General features: G+C 36.7%; 1 protein-coding gene across 1 annotated transcript in view; it reads right to left on the reverse strand.

The window, feature by feature from the left end:
- Window positions 1-23172, reverse strand: part of ITGB5 (integrin subunit beta 5) — a 192069-nt gene that overhangs the window by 145759 nt on the left and 23138 nt on the right. The window contains exon 3 of the mRNA XM_074301446.1: window positions 7135-7339. Coding sequence (XP_074157547.1) covers window positions 7135-7339 — 205 coding nt within the window. The remainder of the gene's footprint in view (window positions 1-7134; window positions 7340-23172) is intronic.

Raw genomic sequence — 23172 nt, forward strand, 5'->3', positions numbered from 1 at the left:
AAGGAGCATCTTTGTATATTCCCCATATAATTCTTTTGCAAACCTCATTGGCATTTTCCTTAGCCAGATATCTAGTCATTATTCCTGTAGCTGAATTTTCTCCATTGGTTCTTGTGACACCTGTTTGCAAATGTCCCACAAAATCCGCAAAGGGTTCATTGGGACCTTGATCTATTTTTGTGAAGGCTTCCCCTTGATCTTTTTGTCTGGGTAGGGAACCTCAAGCTTTTGTTGCAGCAGTGGCCATCTATTCATAAACTGTTGTGGGGTAATTAATCTGTTCTGAATTCTTTCCATACTGACCTTCATCTGCTACTTGGTCAAAAGTGACTTATGTATTAACTCCTATTTGCCTATTGCATCTGGCTTGAATCCTACATAATTCATGATACTCTGAAAGCCACAACAAGTTTTGTCCAGATTCTAAACATGTCCTTGCTATGGATTTCCAATCACTGGGGGTTAGGATTTCATAAGCCAAAAAATATTCCAAAACATTCATATACCACAATTTATTCAGCCATTCTCCAATTGATGGGCATCCACTCAGTTTCCAGTTTCTGGCCACTACCAAAAGGCTTGCCACAAACATTCTTGCACATACAGGTCTCTTTCCCTTCTTTAAGATCTCTTTGGGATATAAGCCCAGTAGTAACACTGCTGGGTCAAAGGGTATGCACAGTTTGATAACTTTTGGGGCATAGTGCCAAATTGCTCTCCAGAATGGTTGGATCCATCACAACTCCACCAACAATAAATCAGTGCACGACTCACAATTTAAGAAGCTTTGCTCCAAAATGCTTTCTAGCTTTCAACCTGCCACCTGTGTGATGATGAGCAAATCATTTAACCCTTTTTAGCCTTGTTGTTTTGTACTGCCATTTGGGGGGAGGGTCTCTTGGCAAAGATATTGGGGCAGTTTGTCATTTCCTTTTCCAGCTCATTTTACAGATGAGGAAACTGAGGAAATCAGTTAGGTGACTTGCTCAGGATCACACAACTAGAAAGTGTCTGAGGACAAGATGAATCTTCCTGACTCCAAGCCCAGTGCTCTATCCACTATGACCCATTTTTCAACTTCAATTGCCTCCTATATAAAATGAGAGATGATCTTTAGGGTCTCCTATAAGGTCAAGTTCAATAAACTTCGTTGTGTAAAATCAACTAAGAGCTTAAAAGGTGGCCTGTTGTTTACATTTTTGTCACTGTTACTCAGGATCTGCACAGCTACAGCTGGGGTGAAAAAGGGAGTGTGGTCCAAATTGGGTCACCATTTAGAGATGCTATGGATACCCAAAGATCCCTAGCTTGATGTGAATTGTCAACTCCTAGTGCTTGCTTGGGATCCCCACCTCCCTTGGATATTCCCCTGACCTTGTCTACCATCTCCTCCTCACTCTCAGGACATTCAGATCTCAGATTCATTTCCTGACTTTGTGCCCTGCCAAATAAACTTCAATAAACTTCAGCTCAGCTGTTGGTTAACAGCTTGAATCTGGATTGCACCAATCCATTCTTTCTCCCTAATAGTTATTTCTGCTCTTCAAGACATCAACTCTCTTAATGCTCAGAAACCAGAAACCTCAAAAGTACTATTTTGATTTTAAAAGTATTTACCAAATTGTTTTCTGGATTTTTCATTTTAAATTTTAATTTTAAAGTATCTAATTTCTCAAGGCCTTCCAAAATCTTCTGTCTTCTTCCTGTTTAATGTTTGGGGAAAGGATTTTTTCCCTTCTAAGTTCACTAGACAAACTTAGCTTTATGATTGTTTGTTTTTTAATTTTTTTTAAGATCCCTTTCTCAAAAGCTGCTGATGGTACAGTTGATTAATCTAGTTCCCCAGATTTTATGACTGATAACTTGATCATTTTCTTCAGTAGGTACTTTTGGTAAGAATTTCAAAAACAAAACAAAACAAAATTTATTAAAAAGCATAACTATAAATAAATTCAGTACATGTCAGAATCCGTACAGTAGGAAGTCCCTTGCTCTATATGGGAGAAATTGCCCCGACAAGTGTTACTGTGTAAATTCATTTTCTCTCTCTCTCTCTCTCTCCCTCTCCCTCTCTCTCTCTGTCACATACAAACACACACACATACATCAAAGAAATATTTTTAAATACACAGAATAGAGGAAAATAACATTGACAAGAAAGACAATTTGTTAATATATTAAATTTAATATATTTTTAAAAACTGTACACACCAGAAATTCAGAGTTTTGTGTGTAATCTTTTTCAATTCCTTATATATTAAAATGTTCATGTTCCATGTCAATATCTTTCATTTGCCACCAACCATTTCTTCTTCTTAGTTTCAACTCTATCGTCATTTTCATCACTCTAGAGCCAGGAAAAACTCATCACCAGAAAACTCATCATCATGGAAACATGCTTCAGTCTTGCTACTCATGCTGCAGTAGCACCAGCAGCAGCAGCAGCATCAATAGCATTACCCTCAGTTGCTTCTGCCCCTTTGATTGGAGAACCAGAGTGTCAAAATGCCAGCCATCTCTTCATTTGTCACCAGCTGCTCTCCTTGATTTCAAATTCAACTTCATTTTTATCATATCCCTAGATGGGGTATCCCTTTCAGCTTTCCTTTTGTCTTCCCCCATTAGATTGTAAACAGCTTGAGGGCAGATACTTACTTTCCTTTTTTTATTTATCTACCCAGCACTTAATACTGTACCTAGCACTTAGAAGTCACTTAATAAATGTTTTTTTTATCACATTTTTCTTTTCTTTTTTTATACTATTTATTGATTCATAATTAAAATGCATTTAATGGATTGTTTAGAAGTCATCATTCCTCTAACATGCAGATACCCTAGTCATGAATATATTCCCTTATTCTTCCAAATGCTAATGTTTTCCAGCTTCTTTTGAGTGACATTTAGTTCTAATATTTATTATTAATAATTGTTATAATATTTCTATCATGATTTAAGATTTAGAAAACACTTTACATAAACTTGAACTTCATAATGAGTCTCTAAGATAGTTACTATAGGTTATTGTTACTTCTATTTATAGACAGGGGAACCACACAGAGATTGAGAAGCTTGCTGTGTTCACTTAGTTGCTAATCTTAGGAGTTAGGATTTGAATATAGACCTTCTTAAGTCCAAACCCAGCATGCCATTTACTATCCCATGCCATATCTCGACTTCTGAATTTACAAAGCTGATAAGATCATGATCATTTTATCCAGTTAGGTCAAAAATGGCTTTATTTTTGTCTTTTATTCACAGTACCTAAAATAGTGCCTGGCACATAACAGCCACTTAATTATTGTTTAGTGATTAATGGATTGAATTACCTTACTGATGGTTAATATGCCCCAGTCTTAACCTTCACTTTTTCAGACTGAAGAATCCAATTGTTTGGGGCTGCTCTCATATAGCAGCCTCTCCTTCCCTGGTAGCTGTCCTTGTCTATATCTTTCTCAGTCCCTACTTACACTCGAAGTGTAAACTGTTCAGGTTGAGAGACGTTAGGATTTTGTACAAGGATAAGATTTTTCTGTTTTGAAAGATTTTATTTTGTGGCCTCCAGATTAGGGTGCTGGACTTGGAATTAGAAAGATCTGAATTCAAATAGAGCTTTGGGCAATGGCTCTGTAACCCTGAGCAAGTTAACCACTCTCAGCTTTAATTTCCTCATCTGTAAAACAGAAATAATATCGTCTGAAATGCTTATTTTATGGGACAATTATTATAATAAAAATGAGATAATACATGCTTTACAAACCTCAGAGAAGTGCATGTGTGTCTAGGACACAATAAGCTTTATATAAATGTTAATCATTATTATTGATGATGATGATTATGATGATTTCCAAAGAGGTGTCATATAAAAAGAAAGAAGACAAGACTTAAATTTCAAAAACCTAAGTTTGAGGACTGGGTCTCCCATTTCTTTATTAAGGGAACATGCAAGTCAATTTCCCACACTGGTAAAAGGAAATAACAGGATACTTTCTCATCTAATCCAACATTCAACCAATCAATAAGCATTTATTAAGTTCCTGATATTTCTAAGATACAAAAATAAAATGAAAAATAGGCCTTAGCCTCATAGAATTTATATTCTACTGGGGGAAACAATCCCAAGAAATCAAAGTGTACATGGGATTATAGTTTGTCCTTTGTTTTCGAAAAGGACAAGGATATTGACTTGCATATGAGTTGGATTTAAGTGAAACACAAAGTCATCAGCCTCACCCCCTCTTCCAGAGTCACTGAAGTCCAGTAGCAAGACAAAAGTCAGGAAAAATGAAGATGGCCCAAGATGTACTGTATGACTATGGCTTCAATTTGAAACACAAGATTTTGCAAGGGTGAATGTTGAAAAATATTTTTGCATATATTTTGAAAACAAAATGCTATTATCTAAAAAAATTAAAATCCAAAGGATGCTAGAAAAAATTATAATAGGCAGTAGGAAAAAAAAAAAAAAACTCTCCCCAAATCTAAAAGTACATATGTCTGTATGTAGACATGTGGAAGTTTTCAGCATATATTTCAGTTGTTTCAATCTTTTGTGACCTTATTTGGGGTTTTCTTAGCAGAAATACTGGAGCAGGTTGCCATTTCTTTCTCCAGCTCATTTGACAGATGAGGAAACTGATGCAAACAGGGTTAAGTGACTTGGTTAGGATTACATAGGTAATAACAATCTGAGGCCAAATTTGAATTCAGGTCTTTTGATTTCAGGCCCAGTGCTCTATCCACTACACCACTTGGTAATGCAGTACAGTGCAGTTTCATTTGAATGGCAAGACCTGAAGCCAGGCTTCAAGGGACTAGAGAGTATGAGAAAAGAGATAAAGACAATCAACTTTTGGAGGGATGCCTTTTTGTTTGTTTGTTTTAAGATTTTGGCAGCATAGAAGATTGGGCTTGACTCCTGCTAATCCCCTAGCAGTATAGGTCCAGTGTTGCAACAAAGTGAGACACTCACAGGTTACTCACCTTTCAAAAGGAGGTTTACATAGCCATAGCTTAGAAGGGATACTCAAAGATACAGCAAACAACTCAGGTGGATTGTCTACAGGGTGGGGTGGGGTGACTCAGAAAATCCTGAGACATCTATTAATTCTGAAGGGTGGAGACTCCACATGGACAAGGCCTGTTTTTGTCCTTAAGTGACCAGAAAGCCATGGCCAGCGTCATCAGAAGCCATGCAAACAGGCCCAATCACAACTTGGAAGCACCTTCTTTGGCTTTTAAGAAAATAATTAACATAACATATTGGAAGGAAGGAAGGAAACATGGAGAGAACCCGACTTCCCAGGGGTTGTAAAAGGGCAAAGAGATGTTATTCTGAAGGTTTTTCATGAGTGATACCTGGGTACACACGCAGCCTTTAGAGAAAGGAGTAAATAAGGAAAATGAAGATGAAAGCATAAGGGCATAATTGATGGGGGTAAATGACAAAGTAAATAGGATGGATGGGTATCAAGGGACCAAGTAGAGGGGCGAATCTTGGGAAGAAGGATCCTGTCTCTGTCTTCAATAAAAACAAAAAAGCAAAAGAAGAGAGAATAATGGTTGATGCCTAAGGGATTTGAAGTAAAGGAAAAGAGAGAACTCAAAAGAGATGGCCTCTTTTCTTTAAAAAAAAAAAAAAAAAAAAAAAGTGAGTTTCTTTGCTGATAGCAAATAAAAATGGGAGGTGGGAAAGGGTATGGGAGAGGAAGGGAAAGGGAGATTGTATAATAGGTTTCAGCAGGAAGTTACAGTTTGGAATAACCTCATTGTGGAAGGCAAGAGAGCTTCAAGGGACTATAAAAGTCAATGAATTCAAATCTTTCATCTCTGCAGATAAGGAAACTGAGGCAATTTTAAAAGTGATATCCTAGACTATAAGGCATGGGTAAGGGTTGTGTTAGAGAGAAGAACATAATCCTAGGGTTTTCAGGCAAGAATAATTCCCTTGAAATCAATATAAACTTGTAGAACAGTGATACTCAATCTCCTACATCATATGTCACTTGCTCCTCTCAAGATTTGCCCAAACACTGATATTTGCTAGTTCTGTGACCTTACGATCAGTTTCCTCACTTGACATTCTGGCTTCCCTCAAGTCTCAGATAAAGCTTAACTTCTACGGAAGGGAAGGGAATAAACATTTGTGTAGCACCTACTATGTTCTAGGCACCGAGCCAAGTGCTTTACAAATATTTCTCTTTTAATTTTCTCAACAAACTCTGGAGGTAGGTACTCTTGTTTTCCCCATTATACAATTGAACTAAGAGATTATGTGATTTGCCTATGTTACTCAGCTAGTATATTTCTGAGGCTAAATTTGAACTCAGGACTGACTTCAGGCCTTATGTTCTATCCACTGAATCATTAGGTGCCTCTAATAAAGCTTTCCTGCTCCCCTATGATGCTAGTGTCTACTTTCTCTTCAATATTTCCAATATATCTAGCATGTATCTAGGTTAGAAAATAGTTAAGACTGTGAATTCCTTATGGGAAGAGACTGCTGTCATTTTTTTTTTTTTTGGTTCTCCCAATGCTTAGCACAATATCTGGCACATAGTAGGTACTCGATAAATGCTTGCTGACTTGACTATGAAATGGGAATAACAATATTTGTACTGCATACCTCAAAAATACTTAGTTACTACAAATGCTTAAGTATGAATAATTATGAGAATATTAAGCTTGGCTCCACAGGACTATATCAAATTAGGATAAGAGGACCCCATCCAACACAATCCAATAAAGAGCCTACTATGTGCAAAGGATAGAAAGACAATGAAAGCTGCCCCTGGTTTCAAAGAGCACACATTCCATTGAGGGGAATGGCAAGTAAAAGATGTGTCTCCAAATTCAAGTATTGAAATGCCAATCTCTGGGCACGAGAATGTGTCCCCTTCAGAATGTTGCCGACTCAGAATGGAATGTGCTGACTCAAATAATTACAATCTTTGTTTTCTGTAGAAGTAACATTTTCCCCTAAAATGGAAGTCATTTTATTAACTTGGAAGTGAGAACACCAATATACCCCCCTATTAAAATTAGGGAAAAATCCCTCCCCTTATTATCACTCCTTAACTCCCCACCCAACCACTAATCAACTAAATTCTTCTGCTCTTCTGGTTCAGGGCAACTCACCAGGCCGAAGATTCATAGCAATCTTCTGAGGTGTCATCTGAATGACATCAGAGTTAGCAGGATTAGAGCCCTTGATGCTCAGAGGAAGGTTCTTCAGGACAATGATGCTGCTCTCTGGGCTCTCAATTTCCCCTCCACAACCATTTTTGAGGAGATTTGCCCTCAGATCACACCGGGATGTGACTGACCTTAGGTTACCAAAGTCCTAAGAAGGAAGGGGAGAGAAGGATTAGAAATCAGGTCATTCTTAGGTATCTCACTTTTTTTTTTTCCCCCTACATTTCGATATTTGCTAGCTGTGGCATCCTGGATAAACCATTTCACTATCCTGTACTTTGGTTTCTTCTTCTATAAAATATGAATAATGATACTTGCAATCCCTACTTAATGAAGATGTTAAATTCCAAATAGTAGTAATGCTAGTATTTATGTAGCACTTTGAGGTTTTCAAAGAATTTTTAAAATATCTCATTTGATCCTCACAAAAATTCTTCAGGGGAGGTACTATTATTAGCCCCCATTTTTATAAGTGAGGCAAGCAACAGTTAAGTGATGGGCTCAGGGTTACACAGCTAGTGTCTAAGAACAGATTTGAACTTGAATATCCTGAATTCAGGTGCAGGACCCCAATCATTACACTACACAAATGATCACACACACACACACACACACACACACACACACACACACACACACACACACTCTTATATAATCAAATTGTGTATTCAGAAAAAAAAGAATTTCATTATCCCTAAGAATTAAACAGGTCTTCCTAGGATGAACAATTCTTATGTGAGATCAGCAGAGCATTTCTGCTAAACTAGCCTTCCCTAGAAGAAGGTTGCTGTGATATGTCAAAAGGAAGATTCGATTTTTGTGTCTGGAGAAAAAAAACTTGAAATCAGAAATTATCAGGCCTGAAAGGGACTTCCAAAGTCATCTGGTCCAAACTAAACAAGAACTTTCTACAGCAGAAATATTAACTATCTAATTCAATTCAATAGATATTTATTAAGTGTGCAAAGAACTGTGCTAAGTGAAAATAGACCTTTGTTCCTCTCAATAATATGATGCAGGGGAACAGCTAGATGGCACAGTGGATAGAGCATTGGCCCTAGAATCAGAAGGATCTGAGTTCAAATGTGGCCTCAGGTACTTAACACTTACTAGATGTGTGTCCCTGGGCAAATCATTTAACCCCAATTGGGAGGGAAGAAAGGAAGGGAAGAAGGGAGAGAAAAATTCCAGATGCAGTTGATTCTACTTTTGGATAATTCCAGGGCTTAGACATTTTTCCTTACAACAAGATTAAATCTGACTCACTGAAACCTCTATCCATTGCTCATAATTATTCCTTCAGGTGCAACAAAGAAATCAGACCTCTTTCAGAGTAGGGGCCATCAAATACTTGAAGAAAGATAACATGACCTCCTTCCACCCAAAATAAGATGATAACTAGCATTTATATAGTACTTTAAAATTTATAAAATACTTTATCAAGAAAGCATTCTCCCTTTTACAACAACCCTGAGTTGTTTTTTAGTCATTTTTCAGTAACATCCAACTCTTTGTGACACTATTGGGTATTTCCTTGGCAAAGATAATGGAGTGGTTTGCCCAGCTCATTTTACAGATGAGGAAACTGAGGCAAACAGGGATAAGTAACTTGCCCAAGATTACATATTTAATAAGTATCTGAAGCCGAATTTGAATTTGAGTCTTACTCTAGACCCAGAACTCTAACCATAATTCCACCTAACTGCCTCTAAGCTAAGCACTCCCACTTACTACAAGTAATCCTTGGTATTTAATTCCCTAGCAATACTGGTAATACTATTCTGGACATATTTCAATGCCTCTCCTAAAGTGAGGTGCAGAGAGTACAATACAATAGAAATGTGGTCTGATCAGGAAAGAGTACAGAAAATTCTACTGGGGGGCCAACTGGCTCACAAGCCCACTTTTAAAATTTCATTTACAATGTACTGACACCTTGGAAATTGATAAACACTACAAACTGTTGCTTGATTTATTGTTTTGCTGATTATCTCTGATGGAGAAAATGTTAATGCAAATTAAATTTAAAAGTGCATTATGCTTCAGTTAAACATTTATCATCCCACCACTGTATTATGGCCTCTTCCATTCTAGACATTGACTTTCTCTTATTACACCTTAAAATCACATTAGCTTTATTGACTACCACTTCATTCGGACAACTTATATGGAGGTTGTAGTTCACTAGACACTCCATATCTTTTTTCATAAGAACCTATCCATACCTATACTTGGTGAACTATATTTTTTTTGAACCTAAATGTAGCACTTTATACTCATCCCTATCAAATTTCACCTTATCAGATTTAATCTAAAATCCTTCTGGATTCTATTACCTCCTATGTTAACTATTCCTCCTACCTTTGTGTCATCTATAAAGATAATACACATGTTGTATCTGTCTTCCTCTAAGTCACTGATAATAATTTTGAGCCATTAATAGGGTTAATAGTTGATATAATTTCAATATTGTTGAATCTCATGGAATAGGGAGGCCTGAGGAGAGGGAGGAAGACTGGGGAATGTGTGGTCAATGAAGCTCTCAGAACATACACATTTACTAATTAAGTTCACTGTGTTATATGGGGATAGTTTGTGGCATCCCAAAACAATTACAATAATAGCATCAAAGATCACTGACCAGAGAGCACTATAACAGAGATTATAATTATAATGAAATAGTTTGAGATTGCAAGAATTACCAAAATGTGACACAGAGATTTAGAGACACAGATGTGAGCACATGCCACTGGAAAAATGACATCAATATAATTTGCTCAACAGAGGATTGCCACAAACATTTAATTTGTAAATACACACACACAATTATCTGCACAATGGAATTAAACAAAGTATAATAAAATGAGGTATGTCTGTACTTTCTCATTTGACCATTCTGACTTGTTAAGCACAGGAGTAGTCACACTTTTAGTCCACTTCTGTGCTCTGGCCATGTATGCCTTATTATAAGCACCCTCCATTCTTATGGGGGCTCAGGAGCATGATTTTCCTGTGTGGCTCACCAGCTATCCCTTAGAACCAAAGCTCACACCTGCTGTACCACCCATCAAGTTCCCACATCTGGATCTTTACCCATTAGTAAAGCTTGGGTAACAGATGTCCTCTCAGCTAATCAATTAACAAACATTTGACCTATTAATGTGCCAGGCTCTGTGCTAGGCTGTGGTATATAATGAATGAATATATAATAATATAATAAAAAATGAAGTCATTCATACTCTCAAGGAACACACATTTTAATGGGAAAGAAATGAATTAAGAATTAATTAATTAAAGTTCCATTTTCCTCCTCTTATGCTTAAGATAGTGGCCACCAAAAGCAATAATTACATGATCATCAGAATCAAGAAGGTTATGACAAGCAGGCTTCTTCAACATAAGCAGATGGGTATAGATGCCCTTCATTTTGGAAAGGCCACAGAACTTATGAATAAAATTTGAGGAAAAAAATTCACTGAGATGATGTTATTTTAAATATTTGTCTATTTTAAATATTTGTTATTTTAAATATTAAATAAATCAATCAAGAAATAAACCTTAACATTTTAATCTATTACTTGTTATGTAATATTCTTTTCTTTTAGATTTTAAGTTCCAAATTCTCTCCTTCCCTTCTATCCTCCCCTAACCACTGAGAAGCAAGCAATATGATATCAATTATGTGAAATCATGTGAACAAGTATGTGAAATCATGAAAACTGTCTTTCCATATTAAGAAAAATAAAGAAAGTGAGAAAATTATACTTCAATTTGCACTCAGAGTTCATCAGTTCTCTTCCTTGAGTGGATGGCTTTTTCCCCCATGAGTCCTTTGGAACTGTCTTAGATCACTGTATCAAAGTAGGCTGTGTTTTACAGTTGCTCATCATTACAACATTACTGTTGCTATATACAATAATCTTTCAGTTGTTCTCACTTAACTTTGCATCAGTTCATATATGTCTTACCATGTTTTTAATAAACATTTTATTAAGTGCCTACTATGTGTTAGGCACTGTGCTTAGTGCTGGGAACACAAATACAGTGTAGAAAAATATAATCCCTGATCTTAAAGAGCTTACAATAAATAATATTCAAAGAGAAGCTGACAAGCTATGGGGAGGATAGGACATGAGTAGAAGGAAGGTAGCCATGAGGAAATGATGGAAAAGTTCAGAGAGTGATGCTAGGTGGAAAATAAAGTGGTTGGCCTGAGCCCTTCCTTAAATGGAGATTTTGAGAGAAATTCTCCACTCTCCAATCAGAGGGAGGGGGCCTAGAGACAGGAGGTACCGATGAGACATGTACCAGGATGAAGATATTTTTGCATGATGGAAAAGTCCAGATGAGTGAGTATAGCTGGGTGGGAAACTACTCCAGCAGTGGCCAAAGAACAGCTTTGGACATGATTTATGATTACTTTTCTATGCAAAGAAAAATCAACCAAAGCACAGACTTGCAAAGCCTAAGAATCAAGAAAACAGTGAAAGGAATGCAAGAATGGAATGAAGCAAGTCAGGGGTGCTGCACAGACACATGTTGGTACTGGCAAGAAGAAGGATTAAGGCCTTACAGTGATTTTTATCAGGGAAGGCAGTATGGATTTTCTCACCAGAGCATAAAACAAACTAGGAAAGAACTTTAAAGAAAAGGAAAAAACCCACAAGGCTTAAGACTATCAGCTCCTCTTATTTTCCTACTTTATTAGGTACCTTCCCACTCTCCCACTTAGGGATAGGGTCTCTTTCTAGGATCCTACCTTGCTGCTTTACAATACCACAACTTAAAGCATACAGCAATAATAGTAGACAAATTCCCCTATTGATAAGAGAAAAGTAATTTCATTTGTATTCTGAACAGAATATCAGGTAAAATGATGAACTGACTATACTATAGTACATAACAAAGGGTACTGAATGTTTTCTCACCACACAAAAGACATGCAATAGTAAATGTGATACAACTTGATTGTTGTGGTTCTGTAATTTAGTCATGTCCCAACTCTTTATAACTCCTTTTGGGATTTTTTTTTTTGGGCAAAGATACTAGAATGGTTTGCCATTTTCTTTTCCAACACATTTTACAGATGAGGAATTGCGGCAAACTGGGTTATGTGAGCCAGGGACACACTGCTAGAAAGTATCTGAAGCTGGATTTGAATTCAGGAAAACTCATCTTCCTGAGTACAGGTTCAGCATCTATCCATTGTGCCAACTGGCTGCCCCACAACAAAACTATAAACAGTTTTGAAAAGTATAAGAACTCTGATCAAGACAGTGACCAATCACTACTCCAAAGGACCAATGATGAAGCAAGCATGTTACCCACTTCCTAACTTAAGCTGATGAATGCAGAGGAGCGAAATCCAATCACAGAGGCAAAGGTACAAAGAGACAGGAAGACAGAGAAAAGGAAAGAGGGGAGGAGAGAGAGAGAAAGAAAGAGAGATACACATACACACCCCTATTAATAAATACATACCATATTAACATATATAATTACTCATTAATTATATACATTATAAATAACCAACTTGGGAATTTGTTTTGCTTAATTATGTATATTTTTACAAGGGTTTTGTTCTTTTTTCAACATCTGAAGAAAGGAGAGACAGTAAAGTTTTTTGTTCATTAAAAGATTTAAAATATTATAAGTGATCAAAATTTAGAGAGATCTATGTTGGCTAGAGTTCAATTCAATTCAATTTAACATCATTTATTAGGCACCTACTATGTACCAAGCATAAATGATTGGTGCTAGATGGTGGGGCTATAAAAACAAAATGGAAAAAAAAATCCCTATCTTCAAGGAGCTTATTTCTAAAAGGGACAGGAGTGAGCAGCCTGAACATAGTACATACAAACTTGGAGAAAGGATGCAGATAGCAATCACCTCAGAACTGACTTAAGTCGATTCTTAAACAATGCTCTAGATTCCAAGAAGTGCCAAGAAGGGAGAAGAACATGGGAAATAAAGAAGACTTCAAAAATTAGGCAGGCCTTTCAATGCACCTTGAAGGATCACAAAACTAAAGTCTGAGGTGCCTTAGAAGTCACCTCATCCAACTCTCTATTGGAAACTGAGGGCCAGAGTAATTAGCCACTTGACCAAGGCCACAATGGTAATAGGCAGTAGAGTTTCTATTAGGTCTTGTGACCCAAGTTTAACACTCTCGTTGGCATCAAGATGGTAGCTGCAATTTGTTAGTGTCATACAATGACATGAATGGCCAATAGTGGGACAAATGATTCTTATGCAGGACCAAGACTAGGGTTGTAAATACTCAGTCAAGATTTCAAAAACCAAACAATTATCAGGAGTTTGAGGAAGTGATAACCTTGACCTTGTTCATCCTTCATTTCTAAAGAGGACCGATGACGGCATAGTTGATGTCTTGACTTATGAGTAAATTATATTTAAGTGAGACAGAGATGCACAAAGTCATCAGCCTCTCTCTTCTTAAATCATCTAAGCCCAATGGCAAAGCAAAAGTCAAAAATGACTGCTGATGGCCTAGGATATAGCAGATGACCTTGATATTTTCAATGTTAGACCAAGCTCTCAGTGCTCCATCGCACCTGTTTCAGTCACTTTCATGGCTATTGGAACAAATTGTTCCCATCCACTCATTTCTCTAGCTGGAAGTCTTCACATGTTTAGGATAGCCATCCCCCTAATTCACCCCTAAATCATTGGTTATCATCAACCTGATTTAGCCTGTCTGCTGAAACTGTTTAAGAAATAAAGAAAAAGGTGCAGAGGTCAAGGCAAGGATTCAATATCTAAAACATCAGGCCCTTTAACATGCATATCAAGCAAAAAGATCAAATGGATTTTGATCTTAGGCAGGGGACATTTGTTTTAATTAGTTTTTTTTTTTAACTACTCCTAGCACTCCCTAATTGATAAATGATCAAAGGATATGAAAAGGCAGTTTTTTAGATGAAGAAATCAAAATCATCTATAGGCATATGAAGAATCTCTAAATCATTTTGATCAGAGATATGTAAATTAAAACAACTCTGAGGTACCACCTCATATGTTAAATGTGACCATAAAAAGGGACAAATGTTGAAGGGGATGTGGGAAAATTGGGACACTAATGTACTGTTAGTGGAGTTGTGACTGGATCAACCACTGTGGAGAGCAATTTAGGACTATACCCTAAGGGCAACCAAATGGTGTATACCCCTTTCTCCAGCAATACCACTACTATATCACAAAGATTTTTTTTAAATGGGAGGAAGGCAGAAGTGGCAAAGAACTAAAAGTGCAAAAATATTTATAGCAACTTAGTAGTAACAAAAGATTAGAAAATGAGTGCATGTCCATCAACTGAGAAATGGTTGAATAAGTTGTGGTGGGTAAATGTAATGGAGTACTATTGTGCAATAAGAAATGATGAACAGTCAGATTTCAGAGACAACTGGAAAGACTTGTATGAACTGATACAAAGTGAGATGAGCATAACTAGGAAAACATTGTATACAGTATTAGCAACATTGTGTGCTGATCAACTATGAATGACTCAGCTCTTCTCAGCAACACAATGATCCAAGATAAGTACAAAGAATTAACAAAAGAAAATGCTGTCTACATCCAGATAAAGAATTGATCAACTGTGAATGAAGACTGAAGCACTTTTTTTCCACTTTATGCTTTTCCACAATTTTCCCCCATAGAATAGGGACCACAACAAAATGTTAACACCTATGAGCGACTTACAGATTTATCTAATTCTAACTGGAGCAGAAAGGTTAAGAATACTGGAAGGGCCTGGGGAATGGATAGAATCACTGCACTGTTTTTCTCTGGCCCTCTCTTCTCCAAGCAAAATAACCTGAGTTCTGTCAACTAACCCTCATATAACATGGACACCAGGCCCTTGACTATTTTGCTTTTCCTTTCTCTGTGTCCGTTTCCAGTGTATTGATGTCCTATATAAAATATGCAAGCCCTTCAGGACTTGACCCTCCCTATCCTTCCAGTCTTCTGCTTTCTGCTTTTCCCTACATGTAGTGATCTAGTGACAATGGTCTCCATTCTCAACTCTGGCATTTTCTTTCACTCCTATTGCACCTGCTTGGAATATCCCCCTCCTCATCAGCATCTCTTGAATCTTCTCACTTCCCTTATCCTACCATCTAAGAGAAACCTTTCTTGCTCTCCCTAAAAGCTCTCTGGATTATCTCCAATTAACCTAGAATGTATTTTGATTATACATAATTGCTCACATATTGTCATGCAACTTACTAGATTGTGAGCTCCTTGAGAGCAAGGGCTATATTTTGTATCCCTATAGTTTAGCTCAGTACTTACACATAGTAGGTGCTTAATAAACACTTGCTGTTCATCTTTCTTATTAAAATGATTAAATGACTAGTGTCTAGAAGTGAACAAAAAACTCCAGATGTGGGCTCAACAAGGAAGAGTACAAGGAGATAATATAAGTAGGGAGAGAATACAAAGAGCCTTGAATGACAGAATGAGAAGCTTAGTTTTCAGTGTAAAATTAGAGACTGCTAGAGCTGAAAGGAGCCTTGAAGATCATGTAAACTGATCCCTTAGGATTGTAGACTTAGAAAGCTGGAAAAGCTCAATTCCCTCCTTTTTTATGTGGAAACTGAGACCCAGAGAGATTTAACAAGTTGCCAAAGATCACACAAGTTGTGCACAGCAGAGCTGGAGTTTGAATCCCAGTCCTAGCATTACAAAAGCAGAATTCATACCACATTCGTGATACAAATAAATAAATGGAGGTCCAAGAAATGAATGACTTGCCCAAAATTACAATGCTAATTAGTGACAAAGCTGGAGCTAGAAACCCAAGTGGTCCAGCTAAAACTTTTTCCATCACATCATTGCTTTCCCTATTAAAAAAAAAAATCATTTTAAAAGTTAAAACATGTTCTATAATGAACAAAACATGGTGGAAGTAATGATTCAGGAAGATTAACTTCATGACTGTATGTGACCAGAAGGAAAATAGCCAGTTATTGTTATTGTTGCTCTTTCTAAGTTTTTAAACAAAGCTGCCTGCCTGGAGAGTCTGTTAGCTTTGTAAGGATCACTTGTGCTGGGTGTTGCCTGAAAAACCTATTTTGACATCTTCCTGGTGGGTTGACTTTCCCTCGGGGCAAGAGGGTAAAAAGCTGCTCTCAGAGGTGCAGCAATATTCTTCTCTCCTTTTGTAAGTGTCTGAGCTAGGATTTGACTTCAGGTCTTCCTGACTCCATATTGGGCACTCTATCTACTATACTACCTAGCTGCCCAAATATCCTAGAAACAAGAAGATTAATTTTCATATGTCCAAAATAATTAGAGTCCTCTTCCTTTCTTCTATGCACTCTTATCCTGACCCAGCAAACCATTCTTCTTAAGAATTATTTTATTTTTCTGTGAATGGTTAAAATCAATTTTGTCAATCACATATCTTCTGTCCCAATGCAAAAGGAGAGAAGAATATTGCTGCACCTCTGAGAGCAGCTTTTTACCCTCTTGCCCCGAGGGAAAGTCAACCCACCAGGAAGATGTCAAAATAGGTTTTTCAGGCAACACCCAGCACAAGTGATCCTTACAAAGCTAACAGACTCTCCAGGCAGGCAGCTTTGTTTAAAAACTTAGAAAGAGCTCCAAGGCAGCGTGGGAGACACTCCACAGGTGTAGCTTCAATGGGATCTAAGAATAGAAAACTCCCCAATAATTACTCAGTCAGTCTGATCTCTTGGCAAATCAGTCTGCAAGGAAAAGCCACCTCAGCACAATTCCTGGGACACAGGTAAAAAACATAGAGATTTGGGAAGCCAAAGTCTGGAGCTAGAAAGACAGTTACAACATTTACTGGCCACCTTGTCAGAGTGATATTACTAACTTCTTTGTTTTCCTCATTTAAAAAATAGGGATAAAATATGTCCATAGTGAAGATGCTATGCAAATTTGTTCAAAACCAAAAGATATCAGAAAAATTAGATTTTTTTTTGGAAAAAATTACTGAGGATCGTAGAGTACTGTATCTTAAGTTGTTTCACAGAAAAGTTTGTAAACTAATCTAAATCTTATAGCACAATGATGGATTACATGAAAAACTCAGAACCTCTTTTCCAGGATCCTAAAGTGAACTAAACTGAAGGTAGGGTCTCCACTCCATACCTACTGAATGAAGATCTTACCTTCAAGATGTTTAAGTTTTCAGAATATTTACATCTCCAAAATCAGCAAATACCACAAATCTGACTTGATATATTGTTCATTGTCTAAACTAAAGAAAGTACTAGAAAAAATGTTACTAATACAAATGCAATTTAAAAGTTTGTCCTGAATGCAATTTTTTTTTTTTTTTTTTTTTTGGAGAGCCAATTATTGAACATTTACCACATCTCTCCTTGCTCTGTCCAATCAAAAATTCTTAGACTTTATTCCTCCTCCCTTCGGCCTCTCTAAAATGAAGACTACCAGAAGTTGAATTGAAAATCTGAGATCCCTAGAATCAATGCTTAGCTCTGAAATGGAAATAGTTCAAACTAATGGTGAGGAAATGTTTTACCAAAGGCTATTGACTCATGGGAGCTAGAAAATAATCAAGTATAACCTAACATAAAGGAAACTCCCACTGATTCCAAGATGGAAAAAAAATTTCAAGAGATCATCTCAAACAAAATTAAAGCTGAAGAAACAGAGGCCCAGAAAGACAAAATACTTTGTCCAGGTAACACATAGTAGTTGTGCTTTAGGGGAGGGAAAGGGAGAAAGAGAGAAAAAAAGAAGGAAGGAATAAAAAGGGAAGGAAGGGAGAGAAAGAAGGGAAAATGAAAAGATAGAAAAGAATAAGGAAAAAAAGAGCCAAAACCCTTAAGAGTAATCCTTAAATTAATTTACTAAGACTGATATTTTTAATCCTTTAGATTTTTTTCTCAATGGTAAACTTGCATAAAGTTACAAAAAAAAATTTTACCTTTCCATCTACCTAAATTTTGGGAGAATCAGTAAAATCATCTCTCTAGTTTTCAATTTAAAAAACCTCTAATTTCCTATTCTAGGAAAAAAGAGGTTATTAGATGTCATTTTATAGGAAGAAAAGGAAAAAAGCTAAGCTCTCCTCTTTCAGCTTTTCATTAAAGTTTTACTGAAGAACTTAGAAGTTGTGCTTCATTTTCAAACCTATGAGTAAAGGAAACAAGAGAAGGGAATGAGCATTTGCTAAGCATCCACTTTGTGTTAAGTACTTTACAGACATTAATTATCTAGGTGGAAAAAGCTGAGGGACAGGGAAAAGAGGAGAGACTTGGCTTCTACTTCTGTCTCTGTCATATGCTAGTTGTGGGATTGTAAGAAATTTGCTAAACCTCTATAGGATCTGTTTCTTCACCTGTAAAGCAAAATTGTGCAGTTACATGATCTCTACACCTCTTCCAGTTCTAGGAGCCTTTATGAGAGATAACTTGTAGTAATGGGTAGAGCACAAGACAATGTCTGGATAGAATGGGCTTCTGACACTTATTAGCACTATCAATCTGGGTAACCACTCTGAGCCTCAATTTCTGGATCTGTAAAAAGAGATGGGTTGGACAAGATGGCCACCAAGGGCCCTTCTATATCTAAATTGAGGTCAAGATAGTTTTTTGGCTGAGCTGACTTGCTTAACCAGGGTACATAGGTAGGTAGGTAGGTAGGTATTAGAAAACTCAAAGATTAAGACAATCAGATTCAGATGGATATTTCAGCTCACAAATCATGGCAATAAATTAATCTGACCTAATTGTCCCTCAATTTACAAACAGAAGTATTTTGAACTATTGTAATCTCCCATTCTAGACCTCTTTCCCCCAGAACCTCCCAAAATCCTTACCCAGGGTCAAGCACTTTATTACTTTCTAGCACATTATACCAAGCAAGGGACTGTCCTGTAAATAACACTGTTTAACAGCTGCCTTATCCCACATAACTGACACTTTATTTCTGTGTATCAATGCATATGCAAAGAAGGATTATAGGAAAAATTACCTTATTACAAATATAACTTACTACCCCAGAGTTTTGGATAAAGAAATTATTTTTGTATCCCAGCAGATCACAGAGATGATGCTTTTTTGATATAATTAAACTAAATTCTTCACAATTAATAAACTGATATAACATAATCCAATCTTTTTTTTCAGAATCTGGCCCATATAACACAAACTCTCTATAACAAAAGAGCTTTGACATGAAGAAGAGGCCACAGGAGTACATTTAGAGCTGGAAGTGACTTTAGAGGTCATTGAATGGAATTCCATTTAACTGACCAGAAAACTGAAACTCCCAAAAGTAAAGTAAATTGATTTTCTCAGGGTCACATAGCCAGAGACTATTAGATGTGGATTTAGAATCCCACTCCAGTGTCGATTTCAACTTCTAATCTACATTGAATTCTTTACAGCAGAAGCATCAAATACCTGACCCCAAATGCAGCCCCACAAGATTAAAATTTAATCAGGAAATAATTAACAAAATAAATGAAACTATAATGGAGGACAATGTTAGCATGTGGTTTTCTAAGGCTAGATGGCCCACAGAGATCCTTATGTATGTTTAGTTGTTAGGATTACCAGGTGAGAACTCAGGTTGTCTGGACAGTGACAAGGTGAGAATTCAGGTTGTCTGGACAATTACAAGGTGAGAACTCAGGTTGACTTGACAGTTCTCTGGCTCAGACCTTTGGTTTGGACCTTTAAAGGGAATTTATACCTTAGGAATTCTAGGAGGAGCAAGCTCATTGGTTGGAGTACTTCTTCCCAGAAGCCCTTGCATTATCCCATGCCCATTCTCTGGGAGGATAAAAAGAGGCAACATTGAGCCTGGAGAGCAGTCTGGATTGGAAAGGACAAGAGCTGGAGAAGATTCAGAGCCAGGATTCAGGAAGAAGAAGAGGCTGGCTGGAGGCCCCAGAAGCCTCCCAAGAAACCTGCTCATAGAGGAAAAGATTATACAGAAAAGAAACCTCCTCCCAGAGAAGGATTACAACTGAGAGACGATCAGAACATTACATTTAGTGGCTTCAGTTTCTGTTCAAGTTTGCTACTACTATCTAGGTTTTTTTATATTACAATATAGAAACTACAATACCATATGCTAGGATATTACAGTTTCCAAAGCTCTTAGACATAAATGATTTCATCTGATTTTATCAAACTCTATAGGGCAGGTATTCTTATCCCCTTTTCAAATGGTAAAACTGAGGTTCAGAGACTACCTCTTTGGAGGTCTTCAGACAGAGACTGGCTGACCACTTGTCATCATCAATGGGTTGGATTCAATGGCCACTGAGATATTTTCCAACCAATTGTAATTCAATGTCTAAACCTATTAAGATCTGGTTCTGTTTGAATCAAAAGTTCTACCAGTATCGTCAATGAGATCAGAAGAAAACTTTAGTGGATTCTGCATGTTTGATAGGGCTGAAAAAGGAGGTGGTGTCTGGATCTGCAGTTTCAGCAGTATAGGGGGCTCCCAGTGTGGGAAAGTCCCTCCATCAATGCAAATTAGGCAATGCCTCAGAAATATTTCTTTTAGAGAGCTGCAGAGGGCATTAATAGGTAAAGTGACTTGTCAGCAAAGAGAAGAATATCTTAAACCTAAGTGTTCCAGCCACCAAGGTCTGCTCTCTGTACACAACAATTATTCTTCATCTAACATTGTTGTTCATTTCAGTCATGTCCAACTCTTCATGACACCATGTGGTGTTTTCTTGGCAAATATAAAAATGGTTTGCTATTTCTCCAGTTCATTTTACAGATGAGGAAACTGAAGCAAACAGGTTTAAGTGACTTGCTCAGGATCACAAAGCTAGTGTCTGAGACCGGATTTTGAATTTAGGTTATTCTTAATTCCCAGCCTGGTATTCTATCCATGGTTCTACCTATCCATCCTTAACTGAGGAGGAAGGAAAGAAGAAAGCTTCATGACTCTAGGCCCAGCATTCTATCCACCTAGCTACCTCTTTAAAAATAATAGAATAAAATAAAAATAAATGTTCAATGAATTTTATTGAACTTATGCTGAATACTGATTAACACAATAATAAATGACATATTTAACAAATCATTCTCCCATTACAAAAGATGGTGGGAAAGAAACCCCATCTGTATCAGAAATTAAAAGGAGAGAAAAGGACCCACATGTGCAAAAATGTTTTAGCAGCTCTTTTTTGTGGTGGTAAAGAATTGGAAAATGAGTAGATGCCCACCAATTGGAGAATGGCTGAACAAGTTGTGGTATATGAAGATAATGGAATATTATTGTTCTACTTAAATGATGAACAAGCTGATTTTAGTAAAGCCTGAAAAGATTTACATGAACTCAGTAAAACAAGCAAAACAAATAATACATTGCACACAGTAAGAACAAACTTGTATAATGATCAACTATGAAAGACTTGGTCTTCTCAGTGGTTAAGTGATCTAAGGCAATCCCAATAAAATGTGGGCAGAAAATGCTATTTGCATCTAAAAAGAGAACTATGGAGATTGCATGTAAATCAACACATACTATGTTTACTTTTTTCTGTTTTTTCCTTTTGTTCTGATTTTTCTCTCCCAACATGATTATAAAGAAATGTGTATTTAAAAAGTTAATATGCACATATAACTAGAAAAAACAAAACAATAATTTTTTTAAAAAGGAAAGAAACCCCAGGGTAAAAAGTTGAAAATACAAATTTCAAATGGAACAGAATTGTAGTTCATCCTTTGTTCTCAAATAGGACCAATGACATCAACTGTATTTTGGAGGAAATAAAGTAAAAGAAAGGAAAAGCAGGGCAGTTAGTTACAGGCTCCAAATCTTTCTTATCTTGAGGCAGCTAAGTAATGTAATATATAGAACATTGAGTCTGGAGTCAAGAAGACTTGAGTTCAAATCCATCCTCAGACACTTATAAGCTGTGTGACTCTGGACAAGCTATTTAACTTCTACTTGCCTCAGTTCCCTCAAATGTAAAATAATAGACCCTATATGGAAGGATTGTCATAAAGATCAAATGAGACATTTGTAAAGTTTTTAGTTTAGGACCTAGCACTTTATAGGAACTACATAAATGCTTATTCTCTTCTCCCTTTCCCTATCATTGCCTTCTTACTAAAAAGAGCTGCCACTTTTACTGAAGTCTGGTTTAGCAAAATTCAGTTTTCCCCATTGATGGTGTAGACACACCAATACCAAGAAGAATTGTATTCTTTGACTATGTTTGCTTCTCTATATTCCACTTCCAGACTGTTAAACAGTGGTCCTTTCATCTTCATGCTGGGAATTAAAACACATTGGATTTGTTTAATCTTTTTCTGCTTCATTTAACTTGAGTTCTATGTACCTAAAGTCCTGTGATGTATAGTTCATTACAGCTCACACTTTCTACTTTTCTTTTCTGAGGCATTCTTAAACACAGTAATTCCTAGGATCTGATTCTATTTTCCAAAGAGAAAATGTTTCAAAAGAGAAAGTGTTTTTCAGAAAATTCTAGACAAGGTGGAAATATAAACTTCCTAAAGTCATTTTTAACCAAAAAAAAAAAAAAAAAAAAAAAGTGTTCCTACCTAACAAAAAGGACTAGAAAATTAAGTCATAGTTCCTTTTCACTAGGCCTTCTCCTTTTTTTCACTCCTCCCTCTGTCTCTGTGACTCATTAGCTATGTGTGCTTGGCTAAGTCAATGAACTTCTAGAAACCTCAGCTACATCATCTGGGAAATAAATGGAGAAAATAAAAGTAGGGTTTCTAATTTCCCACAACTGTGAGGCTATGGGAATAACTGATCTCTTTGATCCTTGGAACAAATTTTCACAGGCTTCCAACAGGTTAAGTCATTTTAAGGATTTGTGGGAGATATTTTTAAAATTATTCCTTTTCATTATTTTCTAACTAATGCTTATGTTTTATTCAGTTCCCTTTTTCTTTTTTTTTTCTGAGGCAATTGGGATTAAGTGACTTGTCCAGAGTCATACAGCTAAGA

Source organism: Sminthopsis crassicaudata, chromosome 3 (genome assembly GCF_048593235.1).
Source record: "Sminthopsis crassicaudata isolate SCR6 chromosome 3, ASM4859323v1, whole genome shotgun sequence".
Taxonomy (NCBI): domain Eukaryota; kingdom Metazoa; phylum Chordata; class Mammalia; order Dasyuromorphia; family Dasyuridae; genus Sminthopsis; species Sminthopsis crassicaudata.